Source organism: Alligator mississippiensis, chromosome 15 (genome assembly GCF_030867095.1).
Source record: "Alligator mississippiensis isolate rAllMis1 chromosome 15, rAllMis1, whole genome shotgun sequence".
Classification (NCBI taxonomy): Eukaryota; Metazoa; Chordata; order Crocodylia; family Alligatoridae; genus Alligator; species Alligator mississippiensis.
Window position 1 is genome coordinate 25,107,925 of NC_081838.1, and position 20,432 is coordinate 25,128,356.

The following is a 20,432-nucleotide window of genomic DNA, read 5'->3' on the forward strand; positions in this document are numbered from 1 at the left end:
GATTCTTATCTCTGTTCTTCCTCACCATTGGACACAGCCTTCCTTGGCCTCCTCTTTTCTCCCCAGCCTTCAGAGTTTTCCCTCAACAAGGTGGCTTTAAAAAAACCCCAGTTTATAGACCAACTCAGCTTCTAAAATCTATAATTGAGTTTAGAAACATCTAAATTAATTTAAAACTTTCTAAGTCTAGAAGCTGGCAGTAGCAGGGGCATTTCTATCCAGGCATAAGCGTGGGAGTTGCTAGACTTCATGGCTCATTGCAATCTCCCCAATTCCTGCTAAACTCTTCACTCCTTAGATGTGAACAACTCTCCTTTTTTAAAATGGTTTAATGTTCCACAAAGGAAGCTAGTCTTTTGCCTGCAACTCTGCTGGCTGCTCCTGGTCACGTTGCTCCTATTTCACAGCCCTGCAGATTGTTTTTAACTTGAGCTGAAACCATTAATTAAGAGGTGGAAACATGAATGAAGCGGGACGTTAACTCAGGCGTGGGACCAGCTTTCAGTACAGCAGTGGAGGCGCTGCCCAGATGCTTCAGACGGCAGGGTTGTCTTTTGTGCTTCTGAAAGAGACACCCAGGCATCCAATTCGAATGACGATAGGTCTAAAGAAACAGCAGCTTTGGATTATTTTTTGGCTGGTTCGTTGTGGGTTTTTTTTAAATGCATGATGGCTGTTCTAACAAATTGAATGTGCATGCCAATGAAGTTAGATTTTTAGCTTCCATCGTAAATTGAATAACACAGGGCTTGTCCCTGGCGTAGTCCCAAAGCTTCTGTTTTCTTTTTGCCTGGAGAGGCATGTGTTGTATTGTTGGGGGTGATATACCCACTTTTCCAGACTGTAGAGTTGCCCGTGGTCTTGCCCCAGTGGGGGGATCCTGGGGGGGCGGCAATTAATGGTCTATTGACTCTCTTAGCTGTCCGAAGAGCAATACCACAGCAGCTGCCCTGAGGAGCAGGGTGCGAAGCAGAGGGCTTCTAGCTTGGGCTAAAAAAATCAGCTTCCCCACATAAAACACACCTCAATTGGGTGGGGTTGCTTATTTGGGGGGGGGTGTTGTACGTGAGCAAATATGCTAGAGCTCACTGAAGGTGCCCCCACCCCATCTCTGAGGAGAAAAGCAGGGAGTTGGTTTTGGAGGTTGTACATGAGCAAATATGGTATGGCCCATATCTCCATAAAACAGACTAGGGAGTTGGTTTCCCTGTGAGTCTGCGGGGGATCCCTAAGGGTAGGGGGGCACTGAGAACATCAGCAGCAGGGAACATGGGTGCCAGGCACCGAGCAAAAGGTTCCAACAAGGGTGGGATTCAAACCCACACATACACAGCACAATGGATTAGCAGTCCAGGGCCTTCACCACTCAGCCACCTTGTCCCTTCGTGAGAGAGAGATAGCTGCTTCTTTCCAGGAAGCAGAACTTGCTGCCTGACAAGGTTCTTTGGGTGAATCTGATATCTTTTATTAGACCTACTTAAATAGTTAGAAAACAATTATTAAGCAAGCTTTCAGGTTCAAAAACCCTTCGTCAGGCTAAGGAAGTTTCTTAGCCTGACAAAGGGTTTTGCTTGCTTAATAATTGTTTTCCAACTATTTAAGTTGGTCTAATAAAAGATATCAGATTCACCCAAAGAACCTGTCTGCCTATGTCCTTAGACCAACACAGCTACAACCTACAACCTTGTAACCTGCTGCCTGGGCATTTTTCTTAGTCTAGCACCTGGCCCCGTGGATTTTAACAGCCATTGCTGCGCTTTACAACTTCACCCAGCTTTGGGATTCCCTGTGAGGCCTGCAGGGAGAGTCTCCGGGTTTGGGTTTCCTTCTGTGGGCGTTGGGGGGGCAGGTCTCTAGGTGGGATACAGACCTTGGGTTGGGCTTTATCATACCTATGTAGCTTGGTCTTTGCTGTTTTAATTTCCCTGGGGAACTGGGAGATCATCATGTGCAGTTGTCAGCACCTCCCATGCTGTGGTCCACCTGCAATGGGGAAACCACTTCATCTACAGGGATGGCATCAGAGAGACATGGCCCCACGCTCAGAGGACTTGCAGGGATCCCTGGGCCGGGCCCTGAAAAGTCTGGCCCCCAGGGATTAGCCAGAGGCCTTGAATTCATGGGCTGGGTGAGCGGAGAAGAAACACGTCCTGCCCTTTTTCATGCCTGGCTCCAATCCTATAGGCAGTTTTGCATGGCTAATTTCCATTTTGGGTCTTGCGTCTCCTCTCTATTGGCTGGTGGACCGCTGCTATTCCAGGCCCACCCTTCTGATGGAAATTTTCTTTTACACCCCAGCAGAGAGGGCACATGGGGCTGGCAGGGTCCCTGGCTATAGATGCAAGCTGTGGTTTCAGGGCAGCCAAGCTAAGGCTGGTGGGGATAAGAAGCTATTTCAAGATAACCGTTTGCAAACAAACCCCAAATCCTAACCGCCCCCCCCCCCCCCCCCCCCCCGGCTTCGCCCTGGGGGTTGGGACCAGCATGTGTCTGGGAGCCCTGACAGTGCGGCAGGTTCATGTCTGTCTAGAGCTGCCCAGGACCCAAAGGGCCTAACTACCTGCCCAATCTCCACCAGGGCAATCCTGGAGCCTGACATGGAGGCCTCTGTTCTACCTCCTCTTAGGGACTTTTTCCATCCTGGCTGTGATGGCCGAGTGGTGAAGGCGTTGGACTCGAAATCCAATGGGGGCTCCCCACGCAGGTTCGAATCCTGCTCACAGCGGTGCTTTGTTTTAGGGCTCTGGAGACGAAGGCTGAGGCATGGAGAGCAGCATCCTCCCTCTCCTGGAAACCTTTGGGCAAAGCTATGCTAGCCCTCTGCAAACTCCATCCTGTACTTGTACTGGGACAGATGGTATACAGTCCCCCGAGGCACCAGGCACTGAGCAAAAGACTCCAACAAGGGTGGGATTCAAAATCACGCGTGCAGAGCACAGTGGATTAGCAGTCCATCACCTTCACCACTTGTCCACCTTGTCTCCTCTCACCTTAATATCTCAACCTCTTCCCAGCAAACAGAACCCCTCCCCTATCATTTTTCCTGGCCCAGCAGCTGGCAGTGTGGCATTTTAGCAGCCATCTCTGCACCTCACAGGTTTACCCGGCTTTGGGATTCCCTGCAGGGAGAGTCTCCGGGCTTGGATTTCCACTGGGGGGGGCAGTCTCTAGGTGGGGAGCAGAGTTCCCCATCTTGGGTTGGGCCTTGTCATACCAATGGAGCCTGGTATTTTCTGCTGTAATTTCCCCAGGGACCTGGAAGAACATCACGTACAGTCTTCAGCACCTCCCACGCTGTGGTCCACCTGCAATTGGGAACCAACCTCCAGACAGCATCAAAAAGACATAGCCCCATATTCAGGGGACTTGCAGGGATCCCTGGGAGGGACCTGAAATGTCTAGAGGATGCTGGTGACTCATGAACTACTAGGCTAGGTTTAGAAAAAAACTGGGGGGGGGGGGGGGGCTGCATCTCGCTAGCGTAGAATTATAACTCTTCTGAGTGTCCCCCCACAGGAGCAAGGTTCAAAGCCCACAACACCTGGGGCTGGTAGGATTGGCCAGAAGGCTTGGATCACCGGTGGGTTTTTTTACCCACCAGGTGAGAGAAGAAACTCGTCTTACGCTTGCTCACACCTGGCTCCAAACCTACGGGCAGTTTTGTGCAGTTAATTCTTTCCCCCTTTGGCTCTTGCAGCTCTTCCCCGTTTGCTTGTGGACTAGTGCTATTCCAGGCCCACCCTTTTGATGGATATGGGGACCTTAATTTTCTTTTACACCCCAGCAGGTTGGGTACCTAGGGCTGGCAGGGACCCTGGCTACAGCTGCAGGGTCTGTTTTCAGGGAAGCAGAGCCAAGGCTGGCAGGGATAAGAAGCTGTTTCAAAGCAAACACTAGCAAACCAACTTCAAATCCCTCCCCTTTGCCCTGGGGGCTGGGACCAGCATGTGTCTGGGAGTCCTGACAATGCAGCAGGGTTGTGTCCAGAGCTGCCCAGGACCCGAAGTGATTATGGGCCAGGTGCCTGCCTACCACATCTCCACCAGGGCAGCCCTGAAGCCTGACATAGTGGCCTCTGCTCTGTCTTCTCCTACAAATCCTTTGCACTCTAGCTGTGATGGCTGAGTGATGAAGGCATCGGTCCACCTGCAATGGAGAAACCATCTCATCTACTGAAGTGGCATCGGAGAGACATGGCCCCGCACTGAGGGGACTTGCAGGGATCCCTGGGCTGGACCCTGAAATGTCTAGAGGGTGCTGGTGACTCGTGAACCACTAGACTAGGGTTAGAATAAAACTGGGGAGGGGCTGCATCTCGCTAGCGTAGATTCATAGATTCATAGATGTTAGGGTCAGAAGGGACCTCAATAGATCGAGTCCGACCCCCCGCATAGGCAGGAGAGAGTGCTGGGTCTAGATGACCCCAGCTAGATGCCTATCTAACCTCCTCTTGAAGACCCCCAGGGTAGGGGAGAGCACCACCTCTTTTGGGAGCCCGTTCCAGACCTTGGCCACTCGAACTGTGAAGAAGTTCTTCCTAATGTCCAGTCTAAATCGGCTCTCAGCTAGCTTGCGGCCATTATATCTTTAATTAGGGTTGCACAGGTGAAGTCCTAACTTATGCTTCTAATATAAGCTTCCTTAGAGATCCACTAACTAGTGTATCCAGGAACCGAGCAAGCCCTTCCACTTTTGCTGTCCCACACATGAACAGTGGGCTCTGAGCTCACTGCCTGGTTAGCACAGGCTCTTGCCAGAGCTCTACATGAACAATGAGTGCTGATTGCACAGCTTATCATGGTGGAGTCTGCCTAGACCCCTGCTTTCATGTTGCTCTGGAGCCCAGAGATGATGGTGCTGCTGTTCTTTCCCCTTGCTGGATACAGAGACAGGAGAAATGAGAAGACAGCAGTGTGAATGCTGGGACCGGGAGTCCTTCAAAAGGTCTGGGCCCCCAGCCCTACCAGAGGGCCTCTCCAGCTGCCCAGGACTATGAGGCCAAGGACCAAAGTCTGCAACTCCTCCCCAACAGCAGGCAGGTGTAGCAGAAACAGCATGAGCAGCTCCCCCACTGCTTCTGCCTGCTCAGGTAATGAGGAATGGAAGTCTGTGGCCATTGGAACAAAGGACCAGATCGGGATCATCTCTTTGCTCCTACTGGACAGAGAGTGGGCCCACCACTGTGTCACTTGCAATGGTCAGAGAGACTCACAGGAAGCAGCTTCTATGGCGTTTCTGATCTGGTCCTGTTCTGAGTGCAGAGCTGCCACAGCTCTACAGTACCAAGCTGCTTCCCTGGGGCTCTTTGGTCTCATCAACTTACAGCAACTCTGTGCTAAGAGCAGGGAAGCCTGGCAGGCACCCTCTCAGTGAAGAGTCACTATGACAGTTTCTGTGAGACTAGAGAGCTCCAGGGATGCTGTATTGGAGCTTGCTTGCTTTGAGTTCAAAGGGGCCTAATCAATTTTTCTCTGGACCTCAGGTGGTGACCACTACCCTCCCCTCCCACCAGCCAGGCACCGCCTGAATTCTGTGGGGCCTGATCCATTTTTCTCCAGAGCTCAGGTGGTGTGTGCCCCTTGTGCCACTGCTGGCAGAAGCAGACCTGGGCTGGATAAAGGCACTGCAGCTGCTGGACATTCGGAGGCTGTAGCACTCACTCTTCCCGATGTCCCTGGGGGATGAGGTGCCACGTCCAACCCTGCTGCACCCCACTGTCCCCACTCTTCCTAAGTCAGGAGGGGCCACTGCATTCTGGGATCCTGGAATACTTCAACTTGGGCAGAATAGCTGTGGGATGTGGCCACACAGTAATGGAACAGGAACAAAATTAGACAGATTGGAGATAATTCTGCCCTGGAATGGTGTAACTTTAATCAAAATAATGAGTGGTTTAAGCCACTTAAAAGGTGTTAACATGCAGCCAGTCCAGAGGTTAGAAGCTCCAGAATCCACCTAAATGTACTGTATAACAAGGCCCTAAGTTAAGCTACCTAAAATGTTTCATGTAAACTATTATAACTATTTAAAAAAATATATAAACCCAGTTAAAAAATTCTATTAAAAACATCAAAATGTAAAATGATTATGCTTTTTTTTCAAATTATATATCAAATTTCATCTGAGTTTGAGAATGGACTTGGTCTCCTTCAGCCCAATGTCTGGTGGAACTGTCAAAAATATTTCACTCAGGTCCAACACCCCCAAGGATTTCCTTGATTGCAGTAGCGATTATAGATTTGCAGCGTCAACAGATAGCACAGTCCCAGTGATATGCAGTGTGAAGCATATTCCTCTTTGTGGACTCTATCAGTGTGCTAACAATATGCTTGTGCACTGGTTGCTTGGGATATCCTTGGGCAGGACAGCTACTTCCAGCAGAGGATACATGGATGCAGTCAATAGAATCATGGCTCTTCTGAGTTTCCTCCTGCAGGAGGGAGGTTCAAAGCCCCCAGCTGCCGGGGCTGGTGAGATTGACCAGAAGGCTTGAATCATTGGTAGGTTTTTCATCTGCTAGATGAGAGGAGAAGAAACTTGTCCTGCCCTTTTACATGTCTGGTTCCAAACCTATAGGCAGTTTTTCGCAGCTAATTCTTTCCCTCTTTGGGCTATTGTGGCTCCTCCCTGTTTGTTTGTGGCCCAGCACTATTCCAGGCCTGTCCTTTCAATGGAAAGGGAGACCTCAATTGTCTTTTACACCCCTGCAGAGCAGATGCCTGGAGCTGGCAGGGTCCTTGGCTCCAGCTGCAGGGCAGCCATGAAGCTGAGCCCTGGACAGAGCTGTGGGTTGTGATTCTGTCTCCCTGCTTCCTTGGCCCAGAGCTTGTTTTTTCAGAGATGTGGCCAGCAAGACAGAGAGAAGAAGCTGCAGGGGATAAAACTCTCCCATTCCAAGGTAAAGGTGGCAAAGCTGGACTGTCGGATGGACATGGAGGGGCCTGAGACTGCCCCAGATCAGCCATGACTGCATCCATGTATCCTCTGCTGGAAGTAGCTGTCCTGCCCAAGGATATCCCAAGCAACCAGCACACAGCCCGGATGACTTTGTTTTGGCTTCTCTCAGCCTTCTCCAGAAATCAGAGCCCTGGTGGGGTAACAGACCTCCCCATGGAAGATGCACCGTGGCCAGGCCACAGCTTTAGGGATGTCTGCCATCGTATGCAGGTGACAAGTGTTGACCTGAGGGACGTAGGGGCTGGGTGGTGGCTCCCGGCCAAGCTTCCACCTGCTGTTGTTCAGGCGGACTGGGTCCATGGTGGGGTCTTGCCTGCAACCAGCCCAGACAAACCCCTCATCCCAACTCTACATCAGATGACTGTCAACCCTGCCATGGCACAGATGTGGCCTCCCTGAACCTGCCACAAGGAGATCAGGGGGACCGTGGCCGCCAGCGTCCTGCTGCTAGGAAATGTGGTCAATAGATGCTCAAGATGTCCCGGGTAGAGGCCATGCCCCTGCTGCAGGGAAAGGCCAACCCCCTCCAGTCCATACCAGCCTGACTAGTCCTGGCTCCAAATCTTGTGTTGGACTGACCCTCAAAATCCTTGAGGCAGGACCCTCTGGGGTTGGTCCCAGGAAGAAAATTGGCACAGCCTGGCCCCATCCCCAACTGCAGGCAACATCCTCTGCAGGTGTCTGGGGGAGGTCTGAAGCCCACCTGCCACGTGGAGCAACCAGCAAAGCTGAAGAGCCTGGGAAATCTCTGTAGTAAAACAGGCATCCTAGATCATCCCTGACCAGTGGCTGTCTAGCCTCTCCTTGAACCTCTTCAGCAATGGAGAGTCCCCAATTCCCCTGAGCATCTATCCCACAGCCCCCTTGCTTTAAGAGTGGAGAAATGTTTCCAGGTTTCCTACCTAAATCTACTTTGCTCCAACTTCAAGCCATTGCTCCCCATCCTCCTCTCTGCAGCCAAGGGGCTTCCCCTCTTCTTGCCAGAAGCCCTCCAATGATGTGAAGGCCACTCTCATGTCCCTCCTTTCAGCTGAACCTGCCCAGATCCTTCAGCCTCACCTCCTGGGTGCTTTCCAAGCCCTTCATGATCTTTGTTGCCACCTCCGGGCCCTCTTGAGCTTCTTCCCATCCTTTTTAAACCATGGAGTCCTGAATGGCACAATACCAATTGACGAGGCTGAGCCCACGTCAAGTAGAGGGGCGATATATCACCTCCCATGCCTTGCACCTGATGCTTCTATTAATGCAGCCCAAAAACCCAATCGCCATCACTGCAGTTGTATTGAGTCTGGGGTCTACTAAGGCAGGTAAGGTCCTTTGGGTAGATGCAGAATCTTTTATTAGATCAACTAAATGGAAAAATTGTTCTTTGCAAGCTTCCAGGCACAAACACCCTTCTTCAGGCATAGGGAGTGTCATCAAGTATCTACTTGGTCTACCAAGACGCCCACATCGCCCCCAGACTCCCCTTCACCCCCGTCCCTACTAGCTGCTTTGTGGAAGCAGGAGATACCGAGTTCGGATGCAATTTACTGGTCACGATTCACACTGGCTGTATGCGCTCAGCCGGGCCTACCCTGGAGAAAGGGCGACAATAGGCCGGGGGGGAGGGTGCCCCAGGGAGCCCTGCCCCAGCCTCTGGGGCCCCCATGGAGACACAACCCCTACCCCGCCTCCCTGACAACCACCAGGACACAAGGCCAGGCTCAGACCTTTTATTCAAGGGTTCAGGGGGCATGGCTTAGTCCACCTACAGCCAGACTGACTAGAGCAAGGAAGAAGATGGCTGGGTTGAACCCTAGACTGCTCCCAAGAGCCGATGCAGGGTGGGTGAAAAACAAGGGGAAGGGCAGGGATTGGTTTCTAAGGCACTTAAGATTGGCCAATGAAAGCAGAGGGGGCAGGGCTTGGCCCTGGACCACACCTACAAAGGGGCGCAGTTTAATCCATTGACTGGCCAAGGCAAAAAAGGGTGTGTGGTTTGGTCCCAAGCACTGTAGGGAAACCTCCACTGATTGGTTAGTACAAGGAGCATGGCCTGGCTCAAGGCGCAGTAGGAGGAAGGGGGCGTAGTCTCATCCCCACCTGCACTGATTGGCCAGTGCAAGGCAGGAATGTGGCTTCACCCAAGGCACTGCAGGAAGAAAGGGGCTGGCTTCATTCCTACCCACACTGATTGGCCAATTGTACAGTGGAGGGTGTGGCCTCAGCCCCACCTGAACTGATTGGCCAATGCAGGACAGGGGGGGTGGGGCTGGGGGGGGTGCCCTGTCACCCTACTGGTGGCAGGCATGAGCAATGTGGTGGCCCTTGTTGGCTGGAAGGGGGGTCAGGGCTCGCCATGGGGGTAGCACAGGCACCAGTCATAGGCATTCTGGAAAAGGCGTAGCCAGGGTGAGATGTGCAGGTCACGGCGCCAGCTCGGTGGCATCCAGGGCCACTGCCAGGGCAGCACGCAGCGTTCAGGGTGTGGCATCATGGCCAGGTGGCGCCCGTCAGGCGAGCAGATCCCCGCGATGCCCAGTGGCGAGCCGTTGGGATTAAGTGGGTATTCCTGCGTGGGCTGGCCCCCGTCATCCACATAGCGCAGGGGGGTCAGGCCCCTCTCGGCCGCTGCTGCCAGCCTTGCTGGGCTCCGGAACTGCACGCGGCCTGCGGGTGTGGGAGGGGGATGAGACCAGGGACCCCGCTGACAAGGGGAACTCACCCCCGTCCTCCCGCAGCAGGGCAGGGCAGGGCAGGGCAGGGGGGCTAGTACCTTCTCCATGGGCCACCCAGACACCGAGAGTGGAGCCAGCCATGCCACGCAGCATGAGCGCTGGCCCTGGCCCCACGGATACCGTCACGAAGCGCGACTCAAAGCGCCCAGACTCGTTCGGTGCCAGCAGCACCCCGGGCCGTGGGACCTCCTCTGCAGATGGACAGATGGGGTGAGCTCTGGGGTCCCAGCCTGGTCAGTGGGGCCCTGGACCCCCAACCCAGGCTGAGCCCTTTAGTTCTACCCCCAATCCCCAGCTGGCCCCCTCCATCCCAACCTCCTGATCTGGTCCCATCCCTGTGCTCACCGGGTCCCTGGGAGTCAGGGTCAAGGTCAGAGTCAGGGATGCCCACCCAGCCCAGCAGGGCCATAAGCTGGCAGCCATTGCAGACGCCAAGGCTGAAGGTGTTTCGGCGGCGCCGGAAGGCCTCAAACTGGGCGCGGGCCCGAGGGTGGAAGGTCACAGCTGCCGCCCAGCCTAGAGGAAGAAGCTTGAGGGTCAGAGAGGAACACATCCGCCCTATTTGGGAGTACTGAGAGGGGTGGGGCAAGGACCCAGCCCTGATCCGGGGGACCAGTGCTGACCTTTGGCAGAGCCCAGGACATCGGCATAGCTGAAGCCGCCCACGAAGACGAGGCCGCGGAAAGCATCGAGGGAGACAGCACCGGTGCACAGGTCGTGCATGGTGACGTCCCAGACCTGCAGGGCCACAGCTACCTCAGCCTAGATGCTGGGATTCCTCGGCCCAGCTCATGGGCCGGGGGGTGCAGTGGGGATTGGGGACTTTGAGCAAGGATGGTTGGGAGTCCGGATGCCTGGGTTCTCTCCCCGCTCAGGGGAGGGGAAAGGAGAGCAGTGGGAGCTGGGGCGCTTGGGTTCCTTGCGCTCGGGGCTCACCTGGAAGCCAGCCATGACAAACGCAGCCACCATCTCGCGGTCGCCGTTGCTGCCCTCTTCACGCAGGACGGCCACACATGGCGCCAGCAGCTCTGGTTTGGGGGGGCCCACAGTTGGGCCTTGTCCTCCCCCAGGTTGCTCCCCCCCACCAGCTGGGATCTGGGACTCCCCAGCCCTGCTGGTGCCCCTCACAGCCGACCCACAGCTGCTGCTCCACCAGCACCCCTCACTCCCAACCTGCAGCTCCTGGGTCCCCTCTGCCCCCCACTCACCCACATGGTGCAGCAGGGGGAGCCCTTGGGCGGGGTCGAAGGTCAGGGTAAAGGTGGGGCCGGTGCGTCGGGCCAGGCCAGCCTCCTCCTGCTCCACGCAGGCTGGCGCTGCCTGCAGCCGCTCCAGCTGGAAGCTCGTGGCCTCCCACCACCCCCGCAGCAGCCCCACGGGCTCGGACAGCACCTCCTGCTTGGCCACCTGCACGCTCACCTGGGGGTGGGGCACGGGTCGGGGGGGCTGGGCCCCTGGCTCCCAGCCCACAGCCCCCCGAGCCCTGCTGGTGCTCCTCACTCCCAGCCCACAGCCCCCTATACCCACTGGTACCCCTCACTCTTGGCCTGCAGCCCCCTGCCCCCCTTTGACCCACAGCCCCTATCCTCCATCCCTGTGGTACCCCTCACTCCTGACCCCCAGCTCCCTCACCGTGGCCTGAGGCCCAGGGGGGCCTGTGTGCCCGATGGGCAGGCAGCTGACACCAGCCTCCTGGTAGCGCAGGCAGATGTCTGCGGCTGCCGCCTGTGGCACCTCCAGCACCAGTCCTGGCTCCTCTGCGAACAGCACCTCCAGCGCTGGCAGAAGGGGTGACGGGGGAGTGTCACAATGACAATGACCCCTGAGTCCTGCCCTCCAACTCCCCCACTGCATTGTACTCCACCTCCTGCATTCTTTTCATGGTCAGACCAGCCCCCGCCCAATCAACTGGGAAGGGGAGGGGGGACATGACCAGGCTTTGGGGCAAGGTGGGGGCACTGAGGCCAGGTCTTGGGGATGGGGACCTGGGGGGGGTGGGTGTCAGAGTAGAGGGGTGTTGGGGGGACTGAAAGGTTCTAAAATGGGAGGGATGTGAGGGGATGTCCTTATAGGAGGTCTGATGTTGGGGCGGGGGGTACTCACGGGTGGCCCCCGAGGCGTCGAGCTGGGCCTGCAAGCCACAATTGCCAGCAAATGCCATTTCCAGCAGGCATGTGACAAGGCCCCCATCGCTCACGTCATGCCCTGCACTCAGCGCCGACTCTGTGGGCGAATGGGCACGGCGTGGGACAGGGGAGGTCCGCATAGCTTCCTCGTGGGTGAGGGGTTAATGGTCTCCCACACCCACTGCACCAGGTAGTGAGGGGTTAACACCATCCGGGGCAATTCCCCTGGTTCCCCCACTTACCCTCAAGGAGCTCCTGGGTGACGCGGAAGGCAGCGGCCAGGATGCTGGGGTTGTCCACGTCGGGGCAGATGTCTCCCAGCTGCCCATAGCACTGAGCCAGGGCACTGCCCCCCAGACGGTGCCGCCCCGGGTTGAGCGCCACATGCAGCAGGGTCCCTGCGCAGGGGAGAAGGGGGTCAAGCAGGGGCAAGGCGGACCAGGCCCAATGCACTGTTACCTCAAACCCTGCTCCCATCTACAACCCCCGGCGGGGCGGGTCCAGGCCAGATCCCAGTTCTGGTCCCAGTCCCAGAGCCCAACACCAATACACGTTTCATTGATGGTGCTGCCCAAACCAACCACGAAAATGTTCCATCTCTTTTAAGCAACCTCGTGGCTGAGAAAACTCGGATGGCTGCTACTCTTGGCACCCTTCCCAAAGGACATTGCATCATAAATGTTATGTGTGCTAGAGAACCTAGAGAGAACTGTCCCCCCCCCACAGTTCCCTCTTGCAACCCATCACCTTTGCCATCAGGGCACTTGAGGTCAGGAGTGACAGTGGCAGTGATGTCAGGGCAGACGGCATAGGCTGAGACCACCAGTGTCCCTGTGAGTCATAGTAATTGGGGATCAGTGACCTGTGCCTGGGTGGGAAGCGGGGATTGAGCCCCAGAACGGCAGAGAGGGGGGTGTCACGAAGGGGAATTTCTCACCAGGAGCCAGCACGGTGTGGGAGCCAACACGGGCGGCCATGCTGAGCGAGTCCTTGCCACCGTCCACGGCCACGCCCAGCTGGCTTAGCAGTGCCACGGCCGCCCCTACAGCCTCGGCCAGTGCCGCTCCCTGCCCTGGGGCCTTGGCTGCCCACATCCAGTTCCCGCTGCACTTCACGTCCTGGTCTCCCCCCACCCCAAGAGAGAGGAGTCAGGGTTGACTGGAGCTCCCCTCCCCAGGCCCCCCACCAGTCCCACCAGGACCTCCAAACTCCATCAACCCCCCTCTAGCCCCTGCTGACCCCACCAGGACAACCCCACCAGACCCCTCAGACCCCAATTGACTCCCAAGATCTTCCAGCTCCTGAAGGACCCCCTCCCAAACCCTCCAGTGCCTTCTGGATCCTACAAGGACCCCCCCCCCAACCAAGCCCCTGAACCTTAGTCCCTGACAGCCACCCCAACCCCTGAAGAACATCCCCCCCCAGGCCCCCTATCAGACCGCTCCCAAGGACCCCCTCTAGCCTATGGCAACACTCCCACCCCGATTCCTACTGGACATCCACCCAGACATAGGCCTCTACCCCCCAAGCTGGACCCTACCCCAGCTGGGACCCCTCAGTTGAGCAGCTCTTCCCTTCCCCAGCCTCCTGGCCCCTACCCCATGCCTCCCAAGACCCTCGCCAACTACCCCAGACTCACGCGCAGATGTGTGACGCGGGCAAAGACGAGGTTGGTGAGGGCCTCGGCCACCGAGAGGCGGGCACCAGCACTAGGGTCCAAAAGCCCCTTGATTGGCTGCTCCCCCAGTGCTGTGGCCGCCCCCAGCGTCTCGAAGGGTGACAGTGCCACCACCGCCACATCGGCCAGCGGTGTGGCCAGTGGCCCCACGCACTGCTGCTGGGCCACCAGCCCCGTCACTGACCGGTCCACCTGCATTGTGGGGGGGGGGGGGGGGGGGTGGAGTGAGGAGGTGGTCACAGCCACAGGGAGAGCATGAGGTCGGCCCCAGTCGGGCACAGAAAGGTCACCATGGGCATAGAGGCATGTACCTTGCTGGTGAGGTAGCGCTTACTGGCAACGGCAGGCAGGCGCAGAACACGGTCCAGGGCCTGGTGCACAGAGAGCCCTAGCGGCAGCTCCAGTGGCCGCAGCACAGACTGCTCCCGTGCCAGCTCGAACTCCTGCAACGCAAGTGCCTGTGGGGTCACTGCCTGTGGGGGGTGCTATGGACACCCCCAGGCCAGCAGAACGGCTGTAGGACACCCAACATCTCTGTCCCCAGCTCTGACTGCTAGAGCTCGGGGTGAGGGGGGAAATACAGGCATCGCCTACCTTCTGGGGCATCTTGCCTAGCACCCACTCAAGCTGCAGGTCAACGGGGGTGGGGCATCCTCCCACCTCCTCTGGGTCCCCCTCCTGCACTGGCGCCGCCAGATCGTCCACCAGAATGATCTGAGGAGAGTCAAGAAGAAGGCAGGTTAGCAATCGATCTCCTCCTAGCCTGGTCTATGCCCATTACCCCTTCCCATTCCATATGTCTGGTACCTGCACACCCCGTGCCCAGTCAATACCCGCCACCCACCCTGGGCCAACCTGTGCCTGCTTGCCTGGGCCGTAGGCCCCTGCACCTGGACTGTACCCCTCTGCCTAGCGCATACTGCACCCCCCCCACCAAATACCTGCCTGGCCTCCTCGGTCTATACCTTCCTATGTAGTCCATACCACCTACACCTGGTCCATACCTCAATGCCTGCCCCAAGGCTGGCCCATATACCCCAAACCCATCCTCCCTGTGCCTCCACAGACCTGCCTTTGTCCACATGCTCCCAAGCCAGGTCCACACACCCCATGTGACCCCCAGTCCATTCCCCCCTGCCCCCGGCACTTACCCGTCCATCACCAGTGACAGTGCCGACGAGCTGTACTGGGCAGCGCTCCCGCTGACCCAGGCGCTGCAGGAGCTCAGCGTGGGGGGGACGCAACAGCAACGCATTGGACTCCTGGTACTCAGCCCCCCAGATCTCCAGCACGCTCAGCGTCGGGTCTCCCAGCTGCTGGGAGAGGGGTGCATGCTGGGCTGTGTCTGGGGGAGACCCGGGGGTACTGGAGGGGGTAGGGGGCACCCCCAGGCCAGCAGGGGGGTGTGCCATGGACACCCCCAGGCCAGCAGGGGGAGCTGCAGGGCTGGGGGACACATGGGCCCTTCTGTCCCCTGCTCACAGCCCAGCTACAAAGCAGGTACTGTACTGTCCTGCCTACAATGCACACCTGGAGGAGGTGGGGGAAGAATTGGGAGATCTGTGGGGGGCTGAATCTGCTGCTGGCTGGTAGGGGAGGGGGAGAGGCTGGGGCATCTGGGGGTGAGGGGGATGGATGACGCACCTGGAAACGACTGGCAAAGATGATGGCCCCGGCTGGCTCACTTAGCTCCTTCAGCACGTTCCCTTGGGGGGGGGGGGGGAGGAAGGCACAGTAAGGTGGGGGAGTGGTCACCCAGGGCTGGGTACTGCCCCTCCCCACCCTTGGGACCCCCCTGCACACCCACCATTGCCACCAGCACCCTGGTCGTGGAGGCTGCAGATAGGGTTGCAGTCGCCCAGCTCCACACACCCGCGCAGCAGGCGCTGCAGCTTCTGCTCCATCTCGGCGTCACCACGCTGCACCGCGCCCCAGTCCCGCTCCCCCGTGTTGTCCCCTTGCACCTGAAGCGGGAACACACACACACACACACACACACACACACGTCACCACAGCAACACTCCGGCATCTGACCTCTAAGTACCCCACTGCATCGTTTTCTTGGAGCTGGGGGGGTTATGATGACAACCCCTGACTCCCGAGTTCCAACTCCCCCACTGCATTGTGCCCCACCTCTTGCATTCTCCCCTTCCACCTGGGGTGTGGATATGGGAGGAGTTCATCATAGCAACAACCCAGGACCTCTGCTCCCTCCTGTCCTGCCCCCCCCCCCCCCAAGCTCTTACTTGGATGGAGGAGGCGGCACCGCCCCCGACGCCAATGCGGTACACAGGGCCCCCGACCTTCACCACTTTCATGCCTGGGGGCGGGGTTTGGGGACAGTGAGACCCAGGCATGCACACAGGGGGGACAGGGAACTTGAGGCCCCACAGCCCCTGCTTCCCTGAATATCCCCCAGCCCCTGGGGAAGCTAAAGCCCAGGAAAAGGGAGCCCTGGGGGGTATACAGGAGTGTTTCAAGGTCACATGTTGCATTTACGGCGCAGCTCAGTTGATCATGTTGCATGATATATGAAATGTATACCAGAAGGGAGCTGTGGTGTCGGGGTCTCGCTGGGTTGGAAGCGGGGGGAGGGGTTCAGCTCTCACCAGGCTGGGCAGGCTCCTTGCGCACATGGGCATCCTCGATGGCACCAATGCCACCGCTAAACATGATGGGCTTGATCCACTCACGGCGCCGCTTGTCCGCCAGCACCTGCCCAAAGGAACGTGCGAAGCCTGCGCCCACCAGGCCGCCCAGCACATTAGTGCTGTGGACCCCCAGCTCCCTTGGTCCCCCCACCCAGGCCCTCAGTGCTAGCCTAGGCCCCCCAGCCTCACCCTACCCCTACCCTGAGGCTCACCGGCCAGGACAGGCTCCCCAAACTTGTTGCCATAGTCAGAGGCACCATCGCTGGCCCCAATAGCCACCTCCAGTGGGCGAGCAAAGGCCTCCGGGTAGGGCAGCGCTGCATCCTCCCACGGCAGTGGGTAGCCTGTGGGAGGCAGTGAAGAGAGGGAGGTCAGGTGTGCCTAGATGCTGGGGTGCCCCACAGCCTTCTCCCCTACACCCAAGTTTGTCTGGGTCCTGATGTTGGGGGGAGCCTGGCATGTGGCTAGAAGCAACGTCCCTGGATGGGCGGCATTATGGCCACAGCCTGGGCAAGGGGGCTGGGAGGATTGTGGAGGTGGGGAAGGGGTACTGGGCAGGACTGGGAGAGAACAGGAGACAAAAGAGTCAGGGGGCCCCTTACCGGGGATGTGCAGGTTGCCAAAGCTGTACCCGGCGGTGGCGGCGATGACGTGGGCGCCACGCCCTGTGCATTGAACGTCCCGGATGCGCCCGCCCGTGCCTGTTGTGGCGCCGCTGAATGGGGCCACGCCTGCCGTGGGGGCAGCATGGGGTGAGCTGGGGGATGGGCAGACCCCACTTCCCCACCACCAGCTCTGCCCCCTCCATGCCACCCTTGCTCCGCCCCCACCCCCAACACACCAGTGGGGAAGTTGTGGGTCTCGGCAGTGAAGACGACGTGCCGTGTAGTCGTTCGCTTCTCGAAGGGGCTCGGCCGTGTGGGGTCACTGGGCCACAGCGCCAGGACAGCTCGGCCTTGGATGGCACTGGGGGTACGTGGTGTGGAGGGTCCAGCCACAGCTGCTGGGACCCGGCCCCCCATGCCCTCCCCACCAGCCACATACCCCTTCCCACACCAACCGAATCATGCCCCAGGGCAGCGAAGGAGGATGGATCCTCCTCTGCCCCGGACACCACTCGCCTGGTGTCCCCAGGAGGCACCTGCTGTTGTCGGAGAACTTGATGACATTGTTGGGGTTGCTTGAGTCCTGGGTGCTCATGATGGCCTGGAAGAGCGACTGCGGCAGCTCCTGCCCATCCACCCGCAGCTGCCCCTTGAAGAACCAGTGCCGGCTGTGCTCGCTGGCAGGGGGATGGACGGATAAGCGGGCACTGGGCCAGGCAAGGATGCACGGACACCAGCCCTACCTCCCCAGAACAATGTGTTGCCACTGCCACTGCTCCCCCCCAACCAAGTGACGCCACTGCCACCGCTCCCCCCCCAACCATGTGCTGCTACCACAGGCACCTGTTGGACTGGGCCAAGTCGAAGCACTCGACGCTGGTGGGGTTGCGCCCAACGCGCTGGAAGAGCCGTGTGTAGAAGTCCAGGTCCCACTCGTCAAATGCCAGCCCTGGGGGTGGGAGGTGCACAGGAGGAAATGGGGGGTGATAGGTCGGTCAGGGGACAAAGCCCCAAGAAGCATGGATCTGGGGTACCAGGGAGGGAGGAGCCATGTGCTCTCCCAACACCATTTGTCCCCCATAAGCCCCTTTTCCCCCGCTCCCAGGATCCCCTGCCACCCCCAGCCCCTCCCCATAACTGGTCCAGTTGATGTTATAGCAGAACTGATGGGTCCCACACTGGGCATCCCACTGATGTGTCCGCCCCCCCTCCCCCGGTGCTGGGACACATACCCAGCTCCTGATTGGCATGTTTGAGAGCGGTGCGACCCTGCCCCAGCACATCCACGGGAAACACGGGGGCAGGGCGGGCAGCGACAGCAAAGCTGGCGATAGGCTCAAGGTAGCGCTGCTCCGTCATGCGATCACCCAGCGCCTCCACTATGCGTGCCTCTTCCTCAGGGGAGGGGTGCTCTGGGAACTGTGGGGAGGGGAAGAGGGGTCAGACCTAGTCCCTCCCTCCCACGGTGCAAAGTCAGGGAGGCCCGAAACCAAGGCAATACTCCCCCAACACACAATGGGCCTGTAGGGAAGCAAGCTGGCTACTGCCAGACCATTTATTGGCTACCTATAAAAAAAAAAAAAAAAAAAGAGAAAAATGAGCTAAAAACATCAGCATAGTCAGTAAAATATTTTAGGTGTCAGTAAAAACACTTGGTATCTCTAATGGAGAAAACACAGCAGTGTCCCTTGGTGTCCATGCTGGGACGCAGCCTTGTGCTGCTGCAGCAGCTGCCTGTAATATGGCTCGGTCAGAGCAGGGGTTATTGTGTGTATCTGGGTGTGGGAATAGGTAGTGTGGGAACAGGTAGGGGGACCCTGGTGATGGGTGAGCAGAGGACAGCATCATGCAAACCCATCATTGAAGCCAAGTTTTTTATTGCTGACTCAAGAACAGTTTTTTAACCCCCATTTTTTTTTCCTAATGCTCAATTCTTTTTACTTCTGTGACTAGTGAATGTGAGGCCCCAGTGTTGGACCCCAGCCCTCCCAGCTGAGGCTGGGCAGCAGGGCGGTGCCTAGCAGCAAGGTGGGGCCAGTCCAGGTGAGACCAGTGTCCTCTGGAAAAAACACCTGTTGGTGAAAACGTGCGCCAGTAAAAGAAGTTTGACTGTCAGTAAAAAAAAAAATCTGGAAAATACACCAGGAACATAAGGCTAAAGGATTTGATGGGGGTGGTGAGGTAGGGAAATGGCTAGCCCTGCCCCCAGCCCCCTCCCCACTCACCTGCAGCAGATAGCGACGAGAACACTCCACCCGGTCTACGGCATCCAGTCCGGCGGAGCGGCACACAGATACGGCGTTGGTGGAGGCCGGGGTTGAGAAGTTCAGCCTGGGGCCGGGAAAGGGTTAAACCTGGCCCTGCCCCCACCCCAGGAAAAACTGGGGAGTGGGATCACCCCTCCCCCACAGCCGTGCCCACCCAGGGACTCACCGGGGCCCGATCTCAATGAGCAGGTCGTGGGGCTCGGGGCGCAGGAAGGACTTGGGGGCGACATCGTCCACGGCAAAGGGGCAGCCGAAGAGCCAGTGCAGCACCTGTGTCTCCCGTGAGTCCGGTGGCGAGGAGCCTGCAGGAGTTACCCAGCATGCACTGGGACACTGGCACCCCTGACCCAGGAAGAGTCCCCACCACCCGCCCTGCACCAGAGGGGCTATTAACCATCAGGCACTAGTGCTTCTGGCACCCCATGCCAGAAAGAGTCCCCACCTTGCCCCCCTGCACCACAGGGAGGTATTACCCAGCATGCACTGGGGTCCTAGCATCCCCACCTTCCCCCCCTGCACCAGAGGGTCGTTACCTAGCATGCACCAGGACCCTGGCACCCCTCCCACCCAGGAAGACTCCCTGCTACCCTGTCTGCAGTGTGGGGGGCATTGGCCAGCATGCACTACAGCTCTCAGCTGTCCCCTGCCTGCCCCCAACCCAGACCCTCCCGCCTTACCGGTCCAGCTGACGTTGTAGCAGAGCTCGAGGGCGACGGCACGAGCCCCCCCCAGTGCCCCCCGTGCTGCCCGCAGCCGCGCCCCGGGACCCTGCTCCAGCCCGGACCCCCCCGGGCGCACATAGTAGTGCAACACCCCCATGGCGCCTGCTGGGGGTGGTGAGAGAGACGGGGGTCAACGGGGGCCACAGCACAGCCCCCCCAGCACCGAGACCCCCGCCCACCATGAACCAAGGAACCCCGGCGTCCAAGCTCCCCCCGCCCCCAATTGAACCCATGCCCCTAGCCCAACTCAACAGCCCTCCCCCCGCCCAGCCCCTGGGACCCAGATGTCCGGGCTCCCAGCCCCCCGGGACCGCTCCTCCGGCTAACATGCGCCAGCCTCTCCGAGCCCCTCCCCGCCCCCCGCAAGGACCCAGGAGGCCGGGCCCTAGACCTCCGCGCCCAGCGCTCCCCGTGCTGAGAAAGGACCCGGGAGTCCGGGCCCCGCCCCCAGGCAGGATCGAGCCCGCCCCCCCGAGAAAGGACCGGGAGCCCAAACTCCCAGCACCCCCCTCCCTCCGCGGAGAGGGCACCAGGCGTCCAGGCTCCTAGACGCCCGGCATTGCGACCCCGCGCCCCGCACCTCCGCCGGCTCCGCGCCGAGTGCTGGCTCGAGGGAGGCGCGGGCGGGGGGCGGCGCCCATTGGAGGGTCCTGGCCCCGCCCCCCGCACGTGGGAGCCGCCTGGATCGATCGTGGCCGGACCCAGG

The 20,432-nt window shown here is 58.6% G+C and overlaps 1 protein-coding gene and 1 non-coding gene across 2 annotated transcripts; one reads left to right on the forward strand and one right to left on the reverse strand.

Moving 5' to 3' along the window:
- The first annotated feature begins 2,643 nt into the window (after nucleotides 1-2,643).
- Nucleotides 2,644-2,725, forward strand: TRNAS-CGA (transfer RNA serine (anticodon CGA)). The gene has a single exon. It is a non-coding gene; the product is annotated as a tRNA-Ser (tRNA).
- A 5,933-nt stretch (nucleotides 2,726-8,658) lies between these two features.
- PFAS (phosphoribosylformylglycinamidine synthase) lies at nucleotides 8,659-20,384 on the reverse strand. Its single transcript, XM_059718347.1, has 29 exons — nucleotides 20,307-20,384; nucleotides 19,682-19,831; nucleotides 19,171-19,306; nucleotides 18,963-19,068; nucleotides 17,970-18,156; nucleotides 17,581-17,686; nucleotides 17,274-17,414; nucleotides 16,974-17,098; nucleotides 16,735-16,863; nucleotides 16,345-16,476; nucleotides 16,091-16,219; nucleotides 15,728-15,801; nucleotides 15,289-15,445; nucleotides 15,126-15,187; nucleotides 14,633-14,794; nucleotides 14,076-14,195; nucleotides 13,793-13,924; nucleotides 13,443-13,673; nucleotides 12,741-12,921; nucleotides 12,551-12,634; nucleotides 12,046-12,201; nucleotides 11,781-11,900; nucleotides 11,310-11,455; nucleotides 10,886-11,096; nucleotides 10,614-10,705; nucleotides 10,301-10,415; nucleotides 10,023-10,193; nucleotides 9,716-9,868; nucleotides 8,659-9,609 (listed from the first exon to the last, which is right to left on the reverse strand). The coding sequence occupies exons 1-29, from the start codon at nucleotides 20,365-20,367 to the stop codon at nucleotides 9,287-9,289; spliced, it is 4,092 nt and encodes a 1,363-aa protein (XP_059574330.1). The 5' UTR covers nucleotides 20,368-20,384; the 3' UTR covers nucleotides 8,659-9,286.
- Between the last annotated feature and the right edge of the window lie 48 nt (nucleotides 20,385-20,432).